General features: G+C 43.6%; 1 protein-coding gene across 3 annotated transcripts in view; it reads right to left on the minus strand.

Annotated features, from left to right (window-relative positions):
* Positions 1-14066, minus strand: part of depdc4 (DEP domain containing 4) — a 39993-nt gene that overhangs the window by 7483 nt on the left and 18444 nt on the right. For 2 of the 3 annotated variants that reach the window (XM_041216100.1, XM_041216101.1), the window contains 3 exons: positions 11867-12009; positions 8252-8377; positions 5626-5704 (listed from right to left, as the gene is read on the minus strand). In XM_041216100.1, the coding sequence (XP_041072034.1) occupies positions 5626-5704; positions 8252-8377; positions 11867-12009 (348 nt within the window). The remainder of the gene's footprint in view (positions 1-5625; positions 5705-8251; positions 8378-11866; positions 12010-14066) is intronic. The other variant, XM_041216102.1, reaches the window with a different exon arrangement.

Raw genomic sequence — 14066 nt, forward strand, 5'->3', positions numbered from 1 at the left:
TACCATCAAGACAGGGAATTAACCCTGGTTCAAAGAAGAGTGCAGGAGGGCATGCCAGGAGCAGCACCAGGCATTACTAAAAATGGAGGTGTCAACCTGGTGAAGCTATAACGCAGGACTACTTGAGTGCCAAGCAGCATAAGCAGCAAGTGATAGACAGGGCTAAGCGATCCCACAAGCAATGGATCAGGTCTAAGCTCTGCAGTCCTGCCACATCCAGTTGTGAATGGAGGACGACAATTAAACAACTCACTGAAGGAGGCGGTTCCACAAATATCCCCATCCTTAATAATGGAGGAGCCCAGCACATCAGAGCAAAAGATAAGGCTGAAGCATTTGCTACAATCTTCAGCCAAAAGTACCGAGTGGATGATCCATCTCAGCCTCCTCCGGAGGTCCCCAGCATCACAAATGCCAGTCTTCAACCAATTTGATTTGCTCCACATGATATCAAGAAACAACTGAAGGCACTGGATACCGCAAAGACTATGGGCCCTGACAATATTCCAGCAATAGTACTGAAGATTGTGCTTCAGAACTTGCCACACCCCTAGCCAAGCTGTTCCAGTATAGCTACAACACTGGCATCTACCAGGCTATGTGGAAAATTGCCAAGGTACATCCTGTACACAAAAAGCAGGACAAATCCAACCCGGCCAATTACCACTCCATCAGTCTATTTTCCATCATCAGTAAAGTAATGGAAGGGGTCATCTAGAGTGCTATCAAGCGGCACTTGCTTGGCAATAACCTGCTCATTGGCACGCAGTTGGATTCTGCCAGAGCTATTCACCTCATTAAAGCCTTGGTTCAAACATGGACAAAAGAGCTGTACTCCAAGGTAGGGTGAGAGTGACTGCCCTTGACATCAAGGCAGCATTTGACAGAGTGTGGTGTCAAGGAGCCCTAGCAAAATTGGAGTCAATGGGAATCAGGGGAAAACTCTTCGCTGGTTGGAGTCACATTTAGCACAAAGGAAGATGGTTGTGGTTGTTGGAGGTCAGTCATGTCAGCGCCGGGACATCACTGCAGGAGTTCCTCAGGGTAGTGTCCTCGGCCCAACCATCTTCAGCTGCTTCATCAGTGACCTTTCTTCCATCATAAGGTCAGAAGTGCGGTTGTTCATTGATGATTGCACAATGTGCAGCACCATTTGTGACTCCTCATATACTGACGCAGTCCATGTCCGAATGCAGCAAGACCTGGGCAATATCCAGGCTTGGGCTGACAAGTGGCAAGCAACATTCACACCACACAAGTGTCAGGCAATGACCATCTCCAACAAGAGAGAATCTAACCATTGCCCCTTGATGTTCAATGACATTCCCATCACTGAATCTCCCCTTATCAACATTCTGGGGGTCACCATTGACCAGAAACTGAACTGGGCTAGCCATATAAATACTGTGGCTACAAGAGCAGGTCAGAAGCTAGGAAGTGAGACAAGTAACCCACTTTCTACACCCCAAAACCTGTCCACCATCTACAAGGTACAAGTCAGGAGTGTTGATGGACTACACCCCACTTGCCTGGATGAGTGCAGCTCCAACACCACCCAAGAAGCTTGACACCATCCAGGACAAAGCAGCCCCGCTTGATTGGCACCACATCTACAAACATTCCCTCCCTCCATCACCTGTGCACAATAGCAGCAGTGTGTACCATCTACAAGATGCTCTGCAGGAATTCACCTAGGCTCCTTCGACAGCACCTTCAATACCCACAACCACGACCATCTAGCAGGACAAGAGCAGCAGATGGATGGGAACACCATCACCTAGAAGTTCCCCTCCAAGTCACTCACCAACCTGACTTGGAAATATATCGTAGTTCTTTCGCTGGGTCAAAATCCTGGAACTCACTTCCTAACAGCACTGTGGGTGTACCCATACCACAAGGATTGCCGCAGCAGCTCATCACCACCTTCAAGGGCAATTAGGGATGGGCAATGAATGCTGGCCCAGCCAGTGAAGCCCATGTCCCATGAATGAATTAAAAAAACCCTGAATATATAGTTCCAGGCTTTGATCTCCTTGTAACCATGCTTCTGTAATGGCTACAAGATCATACCCACTGAGCTCTGTTTGTTGGATCCACAACATATTGTCCTAGGAAACTGTCCCGAATACACTTTAAATTCTTGCTCGTGGCTACCTCTGCGAATTTGATTTTCCTAATCTACATGGAGATTAGAGTCACCCATGATTAATGTACTGCCTTTTTTACATTCCATCATTATCTCCTGATTTATTCGCTGTCCTACAATATAGCTACTGTTAGAGGGCCTACAGAGTACTCCCACCAGTGTCGTCTTCTCCTTGTTATTTCTTACCTCCACCCATATGGATTCTACATCTGCTAATCCAAGATCATTTCTTGCTATCGTACTTATTCCATCTTGTACAAACAAAGCTACCCCACCACCCCTTCCTTCCTGCCTGTCCTTTCCAAAAGTCACATACCCCTTAATATTTAGTTCCTAGGTTTGATCTCTTTGCAACCATGTCTCCGTAATGGCTATAAGATCATACCCATTAACCTCTATTTGTGCTATTAATTCATTTTGTTCCGATTACTATGTGCATTTAAGAGCCATTAATTTTGCCTTTTTATCATTTTTTCCCCCCTTGACCCTATTTGTTGCTTTTTTTTTTTAAAAAAAAATGTTTGCACACTGTCCCTTCCTGTCACACTCTAGATATCATTACCTAAATAGCTGCCCTGCAATGCTGCCATATCCTTTTGCTTTGTAAGCCTACATATCCCCTCTACAGAACCCTCCCCGCTCTGTTAGTTTGAAGTCCTCTCTACGGCCCTAGTTATTCGATTCGCCAGGACACTGGTCCCAGCTCAGTTCAAGTGAAGCCCGTCCCACCGAAACAGCTCCCTTTTACCCCAGTATTGGTGCCAGTGCCCCATGAACTGAACCCCATTCCTCCCACACCAATCTCTGAGCCACGCATTTAACTCCTTGACTTTATTTACCCTATGCCAGTTTGCCCATGGCTCCATTAGGAATGCCGAGATTATTGCCTTGGAGATTCTGCTTTTTAATTTAGTCCTAACTGTTCAAATTCTTTCAGCAGAACCTGCTTTCTGGTCTCATGAACGCCATTGGTACCAATGTGGATGACAAATGGATTCCACCACACAGCCCCCCCCCCCCCCCCCCCCCCCCCCCCCCCAACCCACCCACCCACCCCTCCCCCTCTCCCCTCCCTCCCCCTCTCCCCTCCAAGTTCCCCTTCAGCCCCGAGGTGTCCTTAACCCTGGCACCGGGCAGGTAACACAGCCTTTAGGAACCATGCTCCCGATGGCAGAGAACAGTATCTATCCGCCTAATTATACTGTCCCCTACCACTACTACGTTCCTATTTCTTCCTCTCACTTGAATGGCTCCCTGAGCCATGGTGCCGTAGTCAGTTCGCTGATCCTCCCTGCAGTCCCCACTCTCGTCCACGCAGCCTGCAAGAACCTCGTAACTGTTGGACAGCTGCAGGGGCCGAGGCTCCTCGAACACTATGTCCTGGGTCCCCATACCCCCCTCACCTGCAGTCACACCCTCCTGTTCCTGATCACAAAAAATTTGAATTATCCAATCGGAGGGGTGTGACTGCCTCCTGGAGCAAAGGGCCCAGATAACCTTTTCCCCTCCTTGATGTGGCGCAATGTTTGCAGCTCAGATCTAAAGTTCCTCAAGCTGCAAGCACTGACTACAGATGTGTTCGCTCTGGATCATCTTGCCACATGCTGCAGCAGCAACAACACAGGACCCGTCCTGCCATCGCTATCATATTTTATTTAATTTATTAATTAATTACTCTAGTATCCCTGCTCTTTACACTTTATTGTAATTAATTATTTTTACACCAGTATCGATCTTTACTTAAGCAGCTACTTTTAAGAAAGAGAAAAAAAAGACTAGAGACCTAAACACAAACTAAAGTCCTTACTTTTACTTTAAGGACTAGAAATACTCAACAATCAGCTGCTTTCCCTGCACTCACGTCACGCTGTGGTCTGTGATGTCACTCCACTGCTGGTCTCACTGCAGGTAGGCGTCTCGAACCGCCCTTTTATCCTCTTCCATTTACCTCACTCAAAATATACTATTCTGAGCTCAACAACTCAGCATGCACTCGGTTCTCTTTTTGGAATACTCCAGTATTTTTGTACTTCTCCCCCAATCTTAAAAAATATCGTAGAAGGTCAAAAAGACAACCAGTTTCTAAATATCACCAAAGGCACCAGCTATGATTGTCAGCCTTTCACTTTCATATCCACTTTATGTGCTTCACAATTTTAGTCACCAAGTAATTTCAGGAGACTCAGCTTTTTATAGTGCATATAGAAATTAGTTTCAACATAGGCACAATCCTCTTCGTGTTATAACATCTAGTTTGCAACATTGACGTTTGCCAATGTTTGGTCATGACATTTTAGCCTGTAACTTCCAGTGGAGGGGCAATTCAGTCGGATTGCCACTCCCCTCCTAGTTTCTTACCTTAAAACAAATTCGCTCCTATTTCGCCCGATCTTCCAACTTGGGGTGGGGCAAGGTCACTGCAGCACAGCAGGTTCCCAAGGCCTACAGTCAAAGGCAGCTCAGTTGAAGCTAAGTAAGCCACGGCCCAGTTTGGGTCAGGTTGTGTCGGGCCAGGGGACAGGTCAGTGCTATAGTTACCCAGAAGCTAGAAGTGGTTTTAATTCTAACTTTTTCTGGGTAACTATAGCTCTATGACAGTCAGAACCATCCGAAGTTTGTGATTTAAATCCCATTATCGGATGGCCCCAAGTGCAGGGCAATTGCCCAAAGGAAGTGCAATCCTCAGCTAGGAACTTTCAGGGTGGTTTGTGGGGATGCGGAGGAGGTAGGTACCCTCCAGATACGCTGCCCTGGAGCTCATCTTGATCAAATTTTCCTCAACCTCAGCATACAATCAAAGGTTGTACTCAGCAAGGAGGTGCTGCATTACCAGAGGCACAATCTTTCTGATGAGACATTAAACAGTGATCCCTGTCTGCTGGTTCCAGTGGATATAAAAGACTCCATGACATCATTCAAAGAACAAGAGTGTGTCCCTCAACCAACAATTATCAGCTGGTCATCCATCTCATTTGCTGTTGTTGGGACCTTGCTATGAACAAACCAGCTGCTGAACTTGCATACCAACAGCGACTACATTTCAATAAGAAATATTAATTGATTGTGAAGCGCTTTAAAAAGTGAAAGGTTAAATGCATTAATGCATCTTCCAGTAAAATAGGCTCAAATGGACCATGGTGATAAAACAATAAGATTTTGAAATCCAGTGTCATTGGTAATGCATTCACTTCAGGATTATTCTATTCAGCATCTTCTCTACCATGAGATCAGCCTACAACCAGAAAGCAAAGATGAGCTTTAGGCAGGTTCTCAGCTGTGCTAACTTTAACTTTGCATTGTCAGCATACAATGAAACTTGGGACCCCAACTGGGTCATTCTGCATTGTAGGGATACTTGTCAAATAGACAATATAATAATTAATTTCAGCTAAATAAAAAGCATGTTGCTGCAAGTAGCTAAAGACAATTAAGGGAATGAAAGAACTTTGCATGCTTTTAATAGGATGTGCCCAAGGTACCTGCAGAAGCATCAGGATCCCCTCCTTCCTGAAGGAAAAAAAGCTTCTTCCTGACCATCTGAAGCAAAGAACCAGGGATCTATTTAATTGAAAAACAGGGGAGGGAATAAAATAAATTGTCACACTTGATCTTATTAGTTCATTGTCTCTACCTCAAAAATAAAGGTTGTTTTAAGTACTTTACTAAGATACAAGTCACAAAATGTTGACAAACCACTTGCTTCTTAATAACCACCCCCATGAGTTAAAATGTGAATTTAAGGGGCCAGTTCATTCTGGCAAATTTATTATGGAGTGTTTTGTACTAGGTTCGTAAAATTGAACCAGAAAACAACTTGATTAAAAGAAAAGTCTATTATGCAGCGAATTGAAAGTAATTATTTGCTGAACAAAGAGATAAAGGAAAAGGGAACAAGCACATGGGGTCAAAACTGCTGCTCATGTGCAGGAAAACAACTCACAATTACATAACTGCTTTAAGAGACAAACATCTCCAGATGGTTCAGAGGCAGAATGAAAAAAAGAACACCAAAAAAACCACAGGAGTAGGTATAAGAGTTATTATGGAGTAGGTATAAAGAAAGCCTGAAAGCAGTTGAGGCAGAGGTTTAGGGAGGGGATTTCATTGCATGCAGCTATGTGGCTGCAGGCACAACTGGGTCGCGTGCAAAGTGAGGGAAGGAATGCACAAGAGGTTAGAGTCAGGCAAACAGGAAACTCTAATGAGGGTGCAGAGCTTGAGGAGGTTCCAGGGATGGGGAAGGGCGAGCTCACACAGGGATTTCAACACCAGGATTGGAACTTTAACTTGACAGTGTTGATGGACCGGCAGCCAATATTGGACAGTAAGGACAGGGCCAATGGGTGAGCGGCACAGTTTTGCAGGAGTCAAAGTTTATGGAAAGTGCTGGATGGGAGACCAGCCCAGAGAAAACTAGAATAATCAACTTTTGGGATGATAAAATGTGGATAAAGATCCCAGCAGGCAAATGGGCTGAGGTAGGGCAGAGATGGACAATGTTTACCAAGTTTACTGATCTTGTTGACTTGGTCAGAAGCTCAGCTCAGGTTCGAATGGGATATTGAGAGCGCAAACAGCCTGAGACAGTAGCTGGGAAGGGAAGGAAATCAGTGGTTAAGGGCATCCAGCTTTTGCTTCAAGCAATGAGACAAGTAAGCCAGACGACCCCTTGAGCCTACCACCTCATTTAATAGATCATGGCTGATTTTCTGCATCAAACTCACTTTCCTGCCCTGTGAAAACTATGAAGCCAGTATTTGGAGTAGCGATGCACTGAACTTACACTGCTGATGGACTTAGGACGCAGAGGAAGTCCTGATGCTCACACATGCACTGTAATTGCCTGGTAAGTTTAAGCTTCCAATTGTCAAATTTATGCTGCCCCAGGCTCTCCACGAATTTCTCTTACACAGATCTGTGCCAGGGATTCTGGCTAGATAGATGCAATTTATCCAGATACTTACCCTAGAATTGTTACCTTGTTTAATTTCTGGTGTAACTCGAACAGCATAATTCAACCCAAACAAATCCCAAAACACCCCACCCCGACTCAACCACCCGCCCTTGACCAACCTGGCCACCAACCACCCCCCAACACTCTCCTAACTCAACTCCTCCCCACCTCCCCTCACCCACCAATCTGCCAACCCCACTGAGAGACTGCAACCTTTAAAAAAAAACTTAATCTTAAAAAGACAGCCATTGTGATAAAAAAGGAGCCACGTCCTCTTCGCTAGTTTTCTCCTGGATTGTTGCGCTGAGGCTTCCTTCTTCCAGCCAGGATTGGAATTCCCAGCTGAAAGTGCGCAGAAAGGTAAGCACACAATGATATCAGCAGTCAGCAGCAAAGCACACAGCATCACAACTGATCAGAAGATGTGGCGCAATAGCTTCCAGCCCTGCAACCATCGACTGCAGAAAATCATGGTTCATCCCAGACTAGGTTCAAACAAGCAATCCAAAAACAAAAGGCAATGGGGGGGCTCAGGAGGCGGTGAAGAGGGAGAGCTGGGAGTCAAGCAGCTGACAAGTTGAAGTTAACCATCTATGTCTGGATGAGGGGCATCATCTAGATGAAGATGTGGCTATATACTTAAGGGAATTCCAGAGGCAACAGTGCAAGGATGGGAAGAGAAGCCAATGCTAGAGATGCTCGGGCTACAATGATCAACCCAGTCAAACATTGTTGCGTATATTAAAGATAGTTCAAAAAAGTGTGTGTCGGAAAGCACCAAATTCAAGACCAGAAAGTAAAGGGAGGTTGAGGAACATTAGAAGGGGTTAAGTGCACCATTTTGATGCTGGAACTGGGAAGGACATCAGCATAGACTGGTTGGTTTGAATGGCCTGTTTGCCTGTTCTAAATTCAATGAAGTTCCATTTTCAGAATAAGACAATTGAAATTCTTAGGAGTCACGGCACAAAAAACATCAACCTCGACAGGCAGCTCCCGACTTCAGCTGAAGCAGTGAGCCCTGTTCACAGGAGAACTTTCTCATCTTTCAAGTGGCAATCAACTGCCTGTTACAGATACCATTAGAGATAGCGAGAACAGGCAATGCTCTTTCCTAAATGGATACTCAACCTTTCTCACCAATATTGTACCTTGAAGATGTCAGTGTGGTTATCCATTAGGAATACGACCAGTTTCTCAGCCTGTGTTTTTGATCGAAATTTGCTTTGTACAATAGCTTTGGTGAAGGTTCTCCTTATCACAGTTCTGTTGGCACTCTGTTTAAAAAGAAAATCAGAAATCAAGAGGGGTAAAACACAAGGCCTGGGAGCAAGAATGAGTTTGGACAAGCACTGGTACAGCCACACCCAGAGCACTGTATACAATTCTGATCGTCATACAACAGCTACACCATCTGGCAGCAGTGCACAACTGAAAGGAAGAAAAAAAAAACTTGAATGTCTACAGCACCAACACCAGGATATTCCAGTGCTTGAGAGGCAATGAAATACTTTTAAAACAATCACTGTTGCAGCGCTGGTAAGTCCAACACAGAAAGCTCCCACAAAACAGCAATCCGCTGATGGCTAGGTTATCTAAGAGACATATAAATAATTGCCAGGACACGGGGGAGAACTCTTGCTCTTCTTTAAATAAATGCCATGGCAGCTTTCATAACACAAAGTTTAAGGTACCTGAGCGATGGACAGAGGTTGAGTCAAAGATTACTCACTCTGGATAATATCAAGAAATAGATTCAAAATTCTCAAGGGAATCAAATGCAAATAATGTGCTCAAGATTGTCATAAAGAATCAATCTTAGAACTGTAGGGGTGTAGAGATAGTTTAGCTATTGCTACTGATCACAGAGGGTGGTGGATTTACACAATGAATTGTCTAGAGAGCCGGACTGTACAATGATGAATTAGAGAGGTATATCAGGGAGCAGGCATTTGGGAGGAATTACCCAAAGAGATGGATTACAAATACTTTTCCTCAACTTTGTATTTTCTGACATTCTTATCGAACTCTTTAATATTAGCAACAAGACTCTGCTCGGAACAATGAGGTAAATAGAAAACTAAGAAAAAAGCAGGAACATCTGAATCATTTGGTAAGTAATACTGAGTGGGGAGGGGTTGGTGTTATTTACAAATACATCGCATTCAGATGTCAGTCTTCACACAAAGTATGCCCACATAGTTTAGAGGAAGGAATAGAACTGTGTGCCAAATTAGGACGACCGCACTCCAATCAGAATTGAACCCCTGAAATACAAGCCAGAGGGAAAAATGGATCAGATGTTAAACCCTCCCTGCCACCTGTCTCTGCACTACCCCACCCCCACACCAAAAAAATACTAACATTCCAAGATCCTGTAAGCATTGTTAGACTAAGCATATTCATCCAGCAATCAGTATAATACTACACTTGAACAGGAATTCTATGCGGTTAGCTCAGGCTATATTGTTCAGAAGTCTAAAATATTGAAACAGTTCTCTCCTACACAGTTGGTCTCAGTTGCATTTTGCAATTCTGTAAACAGAGATGCCATCCAACCTTTGCAGTCTGACAAGGAAATCAAAGGATCTAGGCTACATTTTCCAGCACCTTTACGCAAAACATGTTTTTAAACTACCTCCACTGAGCAGTTTTAAAGCATCTAACACTAACCAAAGAAGATTGATAAAGAATTGGAGCAATCCGTACACTTTTCTCACAAATTAGATCTTATGTAACTGAAACCACATTAGGAATGCTCAGCCTGCAGGTTCATTTAAAAAAAACTCTCCTTCAGTGCCTGCTTATTCTGCCACTGCCCTCTGGAGTTTCCCCAGATTTCTCTCCCTGCAACCAACCTCACCTTCCCTTTCTCTATGTTCAGCCTTCACTGTATCCCTTTCTTGCCTAGCAAGATGGGAATTGCTAGACAGAAAGAGACCAAGGTCCACCTGTTCATCTTCTACCATCCTAGTGGTCACATGATACACTGATAATGGAGTTATTGACCACAGTGATCAATCCCTATCAATGAGTCTACATGGGACCCAGACATGAGGTGAGAAAACCAAATGGAGAGGCGCTTTGGAAACCATTGTTTCCAGCCTCGCACCCGAAGCATGTTACACACGACATATGCCATGTCTCCAATTATTCATTATATAAAGTACTCTAGAACTTACTAGGGCAAGAACAGGTCAAAGACTAGGAATCCTGCAACGAGTAACTCACCTCCTGACTCCCCAAAGCCTGTCACCAACTACAAGGCACAAGTCAGGAGTGTGATGGAATACTCCCCACTTGCCTGGATGAGTGCAGCTCCCACAACACTCAAGAAGCTCGACACCATCCAGGACAAAGTAGCCCGCTTGACCACATCGACAAACATTCACTCCCTCCACCACCGACGCACAGTAGCAGCAGTGTGTGCCATCTACAAGATGCACTGCAGGAATTCGCCAAGGCTCCTTGGACACCATCTTTCAAGCCCACGACCACTACCATCTAGAAGGACAAGGGCTGCAGATAGATGGGAACAAGACCACCTGGAATCTCGCCTCCAAGTCACTCACCATCCTGACTTGGAAATATATCGCCGTTCCTTCATTGTCATGGTCAAAATCCTGGAACTCCCTCCCTAACAGCACTGTGGGCGTACCTACACCACATGGACTGCAGCGGTTCAAGGCAGCAGCTCACCACCACCTTCTCAAGGGCAATGAGCCATGGGCAATAAATGCTGGCCAGCCAGCAAAGCCCACATACCATGAATGAATAAAAACAAATGTACTTGTGTGCCTGAAGATTGCTACATAAAAGCAATGTGCGAATTATGCAGTGCTAATAGTCACCCACTACTCACAAATAATTAGTTTTATATTATACAGCTACCTGCCATTAGCTCACTTGACTAGTTGCTCCTGAATAAATTATAATAAAAGTTATCCATAAAATTATAGCTTTAAGTTGCAACATTTACACAACCAACTGGAGCAATTATGATGCAGGCTGTTTGGGGTACGATTCCAAAGTCAACCATATAACACATATATGCAAACTCTCCTCTTGGTAACCGGGGTCTTGAACACCTAAGCCAGACTTACACTCCCAATACAGTACTGAACGAGCACTGTACTGTCAAGAGTGACATTTTTGAGGTGAGACATTAAACTGAAGCCACATCTGCTCTCAGGTGGGTGTAAAAAATCCTGCAGGGGCTATTTCACTGAAAGGAGATGAGTTCTTGTGTCCTGATCAATATTTCTCTCAATCAGCATCACTAAAAACAGACTATGCAGTTACTTATCTCGTCATTTATGGAATCTTGCTGTGTATAAATTGGCTGACATTTCCTACACTACAATAGTGATTACACTTCATGAAAAATCTTTCATTGGCTGTAAAGCATTTTGGGATTCCTGAGAGTTACGAAAGGCACTATATAAACACAAATTCTCTCTTTTCAGCCCAATTTTTAGAAATTGATTTTGGAATTCATCACCGAGCCGATTTCAAACAGAATGGCCTGAAACAAAAAACAAGCAGCTCTTAGAAAACACTGCCGCTTCCGTTTAGGGTCTGTATATTTGATAACCGTACACGTTTCTTCTTCTGATCTTTAGAGCTATCAAACAATAAAATGTTACCAAATATTCTTTTCTTTGCCCCAGTCTTTAAAAAATACTTGAAAATAGATTCAGAAAATACTTCTAAAACATATTTTTCACTTCAAGTTTTGCCAAATTAGCTTTAAAATATCAATAAACCTGTTTCTGTAGTTTGCAAGCACCAGGGGCAGCTGCAACAGCCATGAAGGACAGCAATCTGTGCAGTTCCTCTCTCCAGTTAGGCTCCAACAACCCAATACAAAGTTGTGCAGCTTCCAGAGCTTGTCCAGTCTTCCCACTTTCTATAATTTTGTCGAAAAAAAGCAATATATTAATTATACAGCAATTTTTGTGATGATTCTTTTCTAAGATAGGAGTATTGTGTCATAAAATGCATTTATTTTTCTACTACTGTCAAGAAGAAATTGTGCCAGTTTAAGACTGCTTAATCTAAGTGTCGATGTATTTGCTATATCAGAACAGCAACTATGCTTCAAAAGTACCTAATTAACTGTGAAGTACTTTTGGATGCCCCGAGATCAAAGCCACTTTCTTTCAGAGAAAATTTAAATCATTTGATTGGTTACTTCCTGTTGCTTGCTAATTCTGGATTGGAAACTTATAAAAACAAAAATTGCATGCTCAGATTGTTTAGCTTTCTTCAGATTCCTTAATGCTTATTGCTAGTTATCATGTAAATCAAATTGCTTTTGATACATTCACATTTAGTCATTGGAGGTTTGTTTGATGACTAATCATGTAGGCTCTCATTTTAGCCAATCACAACTACTACCTGGGAAGGTGTGGCAGTCTGATATTATGACTCAGTCAAGTGTGACATCTCAGAAAGGCATGATTCAGCACAACAAAAGTATACAAAATACCACATCGACCAGGAGATATCTCACGAGTCAGATGATCCATCCGATCATAGTGAGAAATTGCTTGTCAGTTAGTGATTTCCAGTTTCTCTGTACACTCATCTGCCCTGCCAAGTGTATTTTGACCTCCCTGCTTGTTTTTTTGTTTGCTTCCCAGTCTACTTAAAAACTTATTACATCTCTAACTTCTTCCAGAACTAATGAAAAGTTATCGACCTGAAAAGTTAACACTTTCTCTGTCCATAGATAATACCTGACTTGCTGAGTCGCTAATATAGGATGAAATTATCAACTAGTTAAATAGGCAAAAGTTAAATCAAAGTTATTCAGCAGACTTACCGAAAGTAGGATGCAGAGCCCCCTCATTCCAGTGTTTCTCAACCTCATTTGGCCCCTCTCACTTCCACCAGGTTTCCTATCTTTATGCAGCCCATCCCCGTATAACTGCCAGAGCAGAGTCTCCCAGGCTCCAGATGGAGACTCCACCATGTTTCCAGACTTCAACATTCCCAGATATCACTCTCACAATTAGTCCCAGGCGCAGCCCTCCCTTCACACAGTCCCAGACAAAGGCCTATCAGTCTGCTCTCTTCTGGTGTTCAAACCCCAAACCCCTGCTTCCCCACCCCCAACCCACCTCCCCAAGATCCTCTCAACATCGGATGGTGTCTTTCCTTAAACCTCATCCTCCACTTTATCACTCCTCACCAATAATGCAGCACCTCCCTGCCACCTCACCCTTCCTGGTTTCCTCTCATCTTCCAGCAAAAGCAAAAGATCAATCACATTAACATGGAAAGATTAGCGAGAACTGTACACACATATTGGAGAGAGGCACACTAAAAGTCAGACAGAAAGAAAGAGAGACTAACTGAGAGGGGGGGAGGGTAGCAATGATACAGATGAAATTAGAAACAAGTGCAACAACCGAAAAGAGAAAAAAGGAAGGCAAAAGCAGAAAGAGCATGAAGAGTTATTTCATGCAGTTATTAGAAAAAAAGTGACACTTCCTTCTGTGACCAGTCACAGGCAAATCAACTATATTTTATACATATGATGAAAGCAAAATACTGCGGATGCTGGAAAACCAGAACAAAAACTAAAATACCTGGAAAAACTCAGCAGGTCTGACAGCATCTGCAGAGAGAGATACAGTTAACATTTCGAGTCCGTATGACTCTTCAACAGAACTAAGGAAAAATAGGAAAGAGGTGAAACATAAGCTGGTTTAAGGGGGGGGGCGGGGGGAGACAGGTAGAGCTGGATAGAGGGCCAGTGATAGGTGGAGATAACCAAAAGATGTGATAGACAAAAGGACAAAGAGGTGTTGAAGGTGGTGATATTAGCTAAGGAATGTGCTAATTAAGGGTAGAAAGCAAGACGAGCAAGGTACAGATAGCCCTAGTGGGGGTGGGGGGAATCATCGAAATAGGCTAAAAGGTAGAGGTAAAACAATGGATGGAAATACATTTAAAAAT

Source organism: Carcharodon carcharias, chromosome 21 (genome assembly GCF_017639515.1).
Source record: "Carcharodon carcharias isolate sCarCar2 chromosome 21, sCarCar2.pri, whole genome shotgun sequence".
Taxonomy (NCBI): domain Eukaryota; kingdom Metazoa; phylum Chordata; class Chondrichthyes; order Lamniformes; family Lamnidae; genus Carcharodon; species Carcharodon carcharias.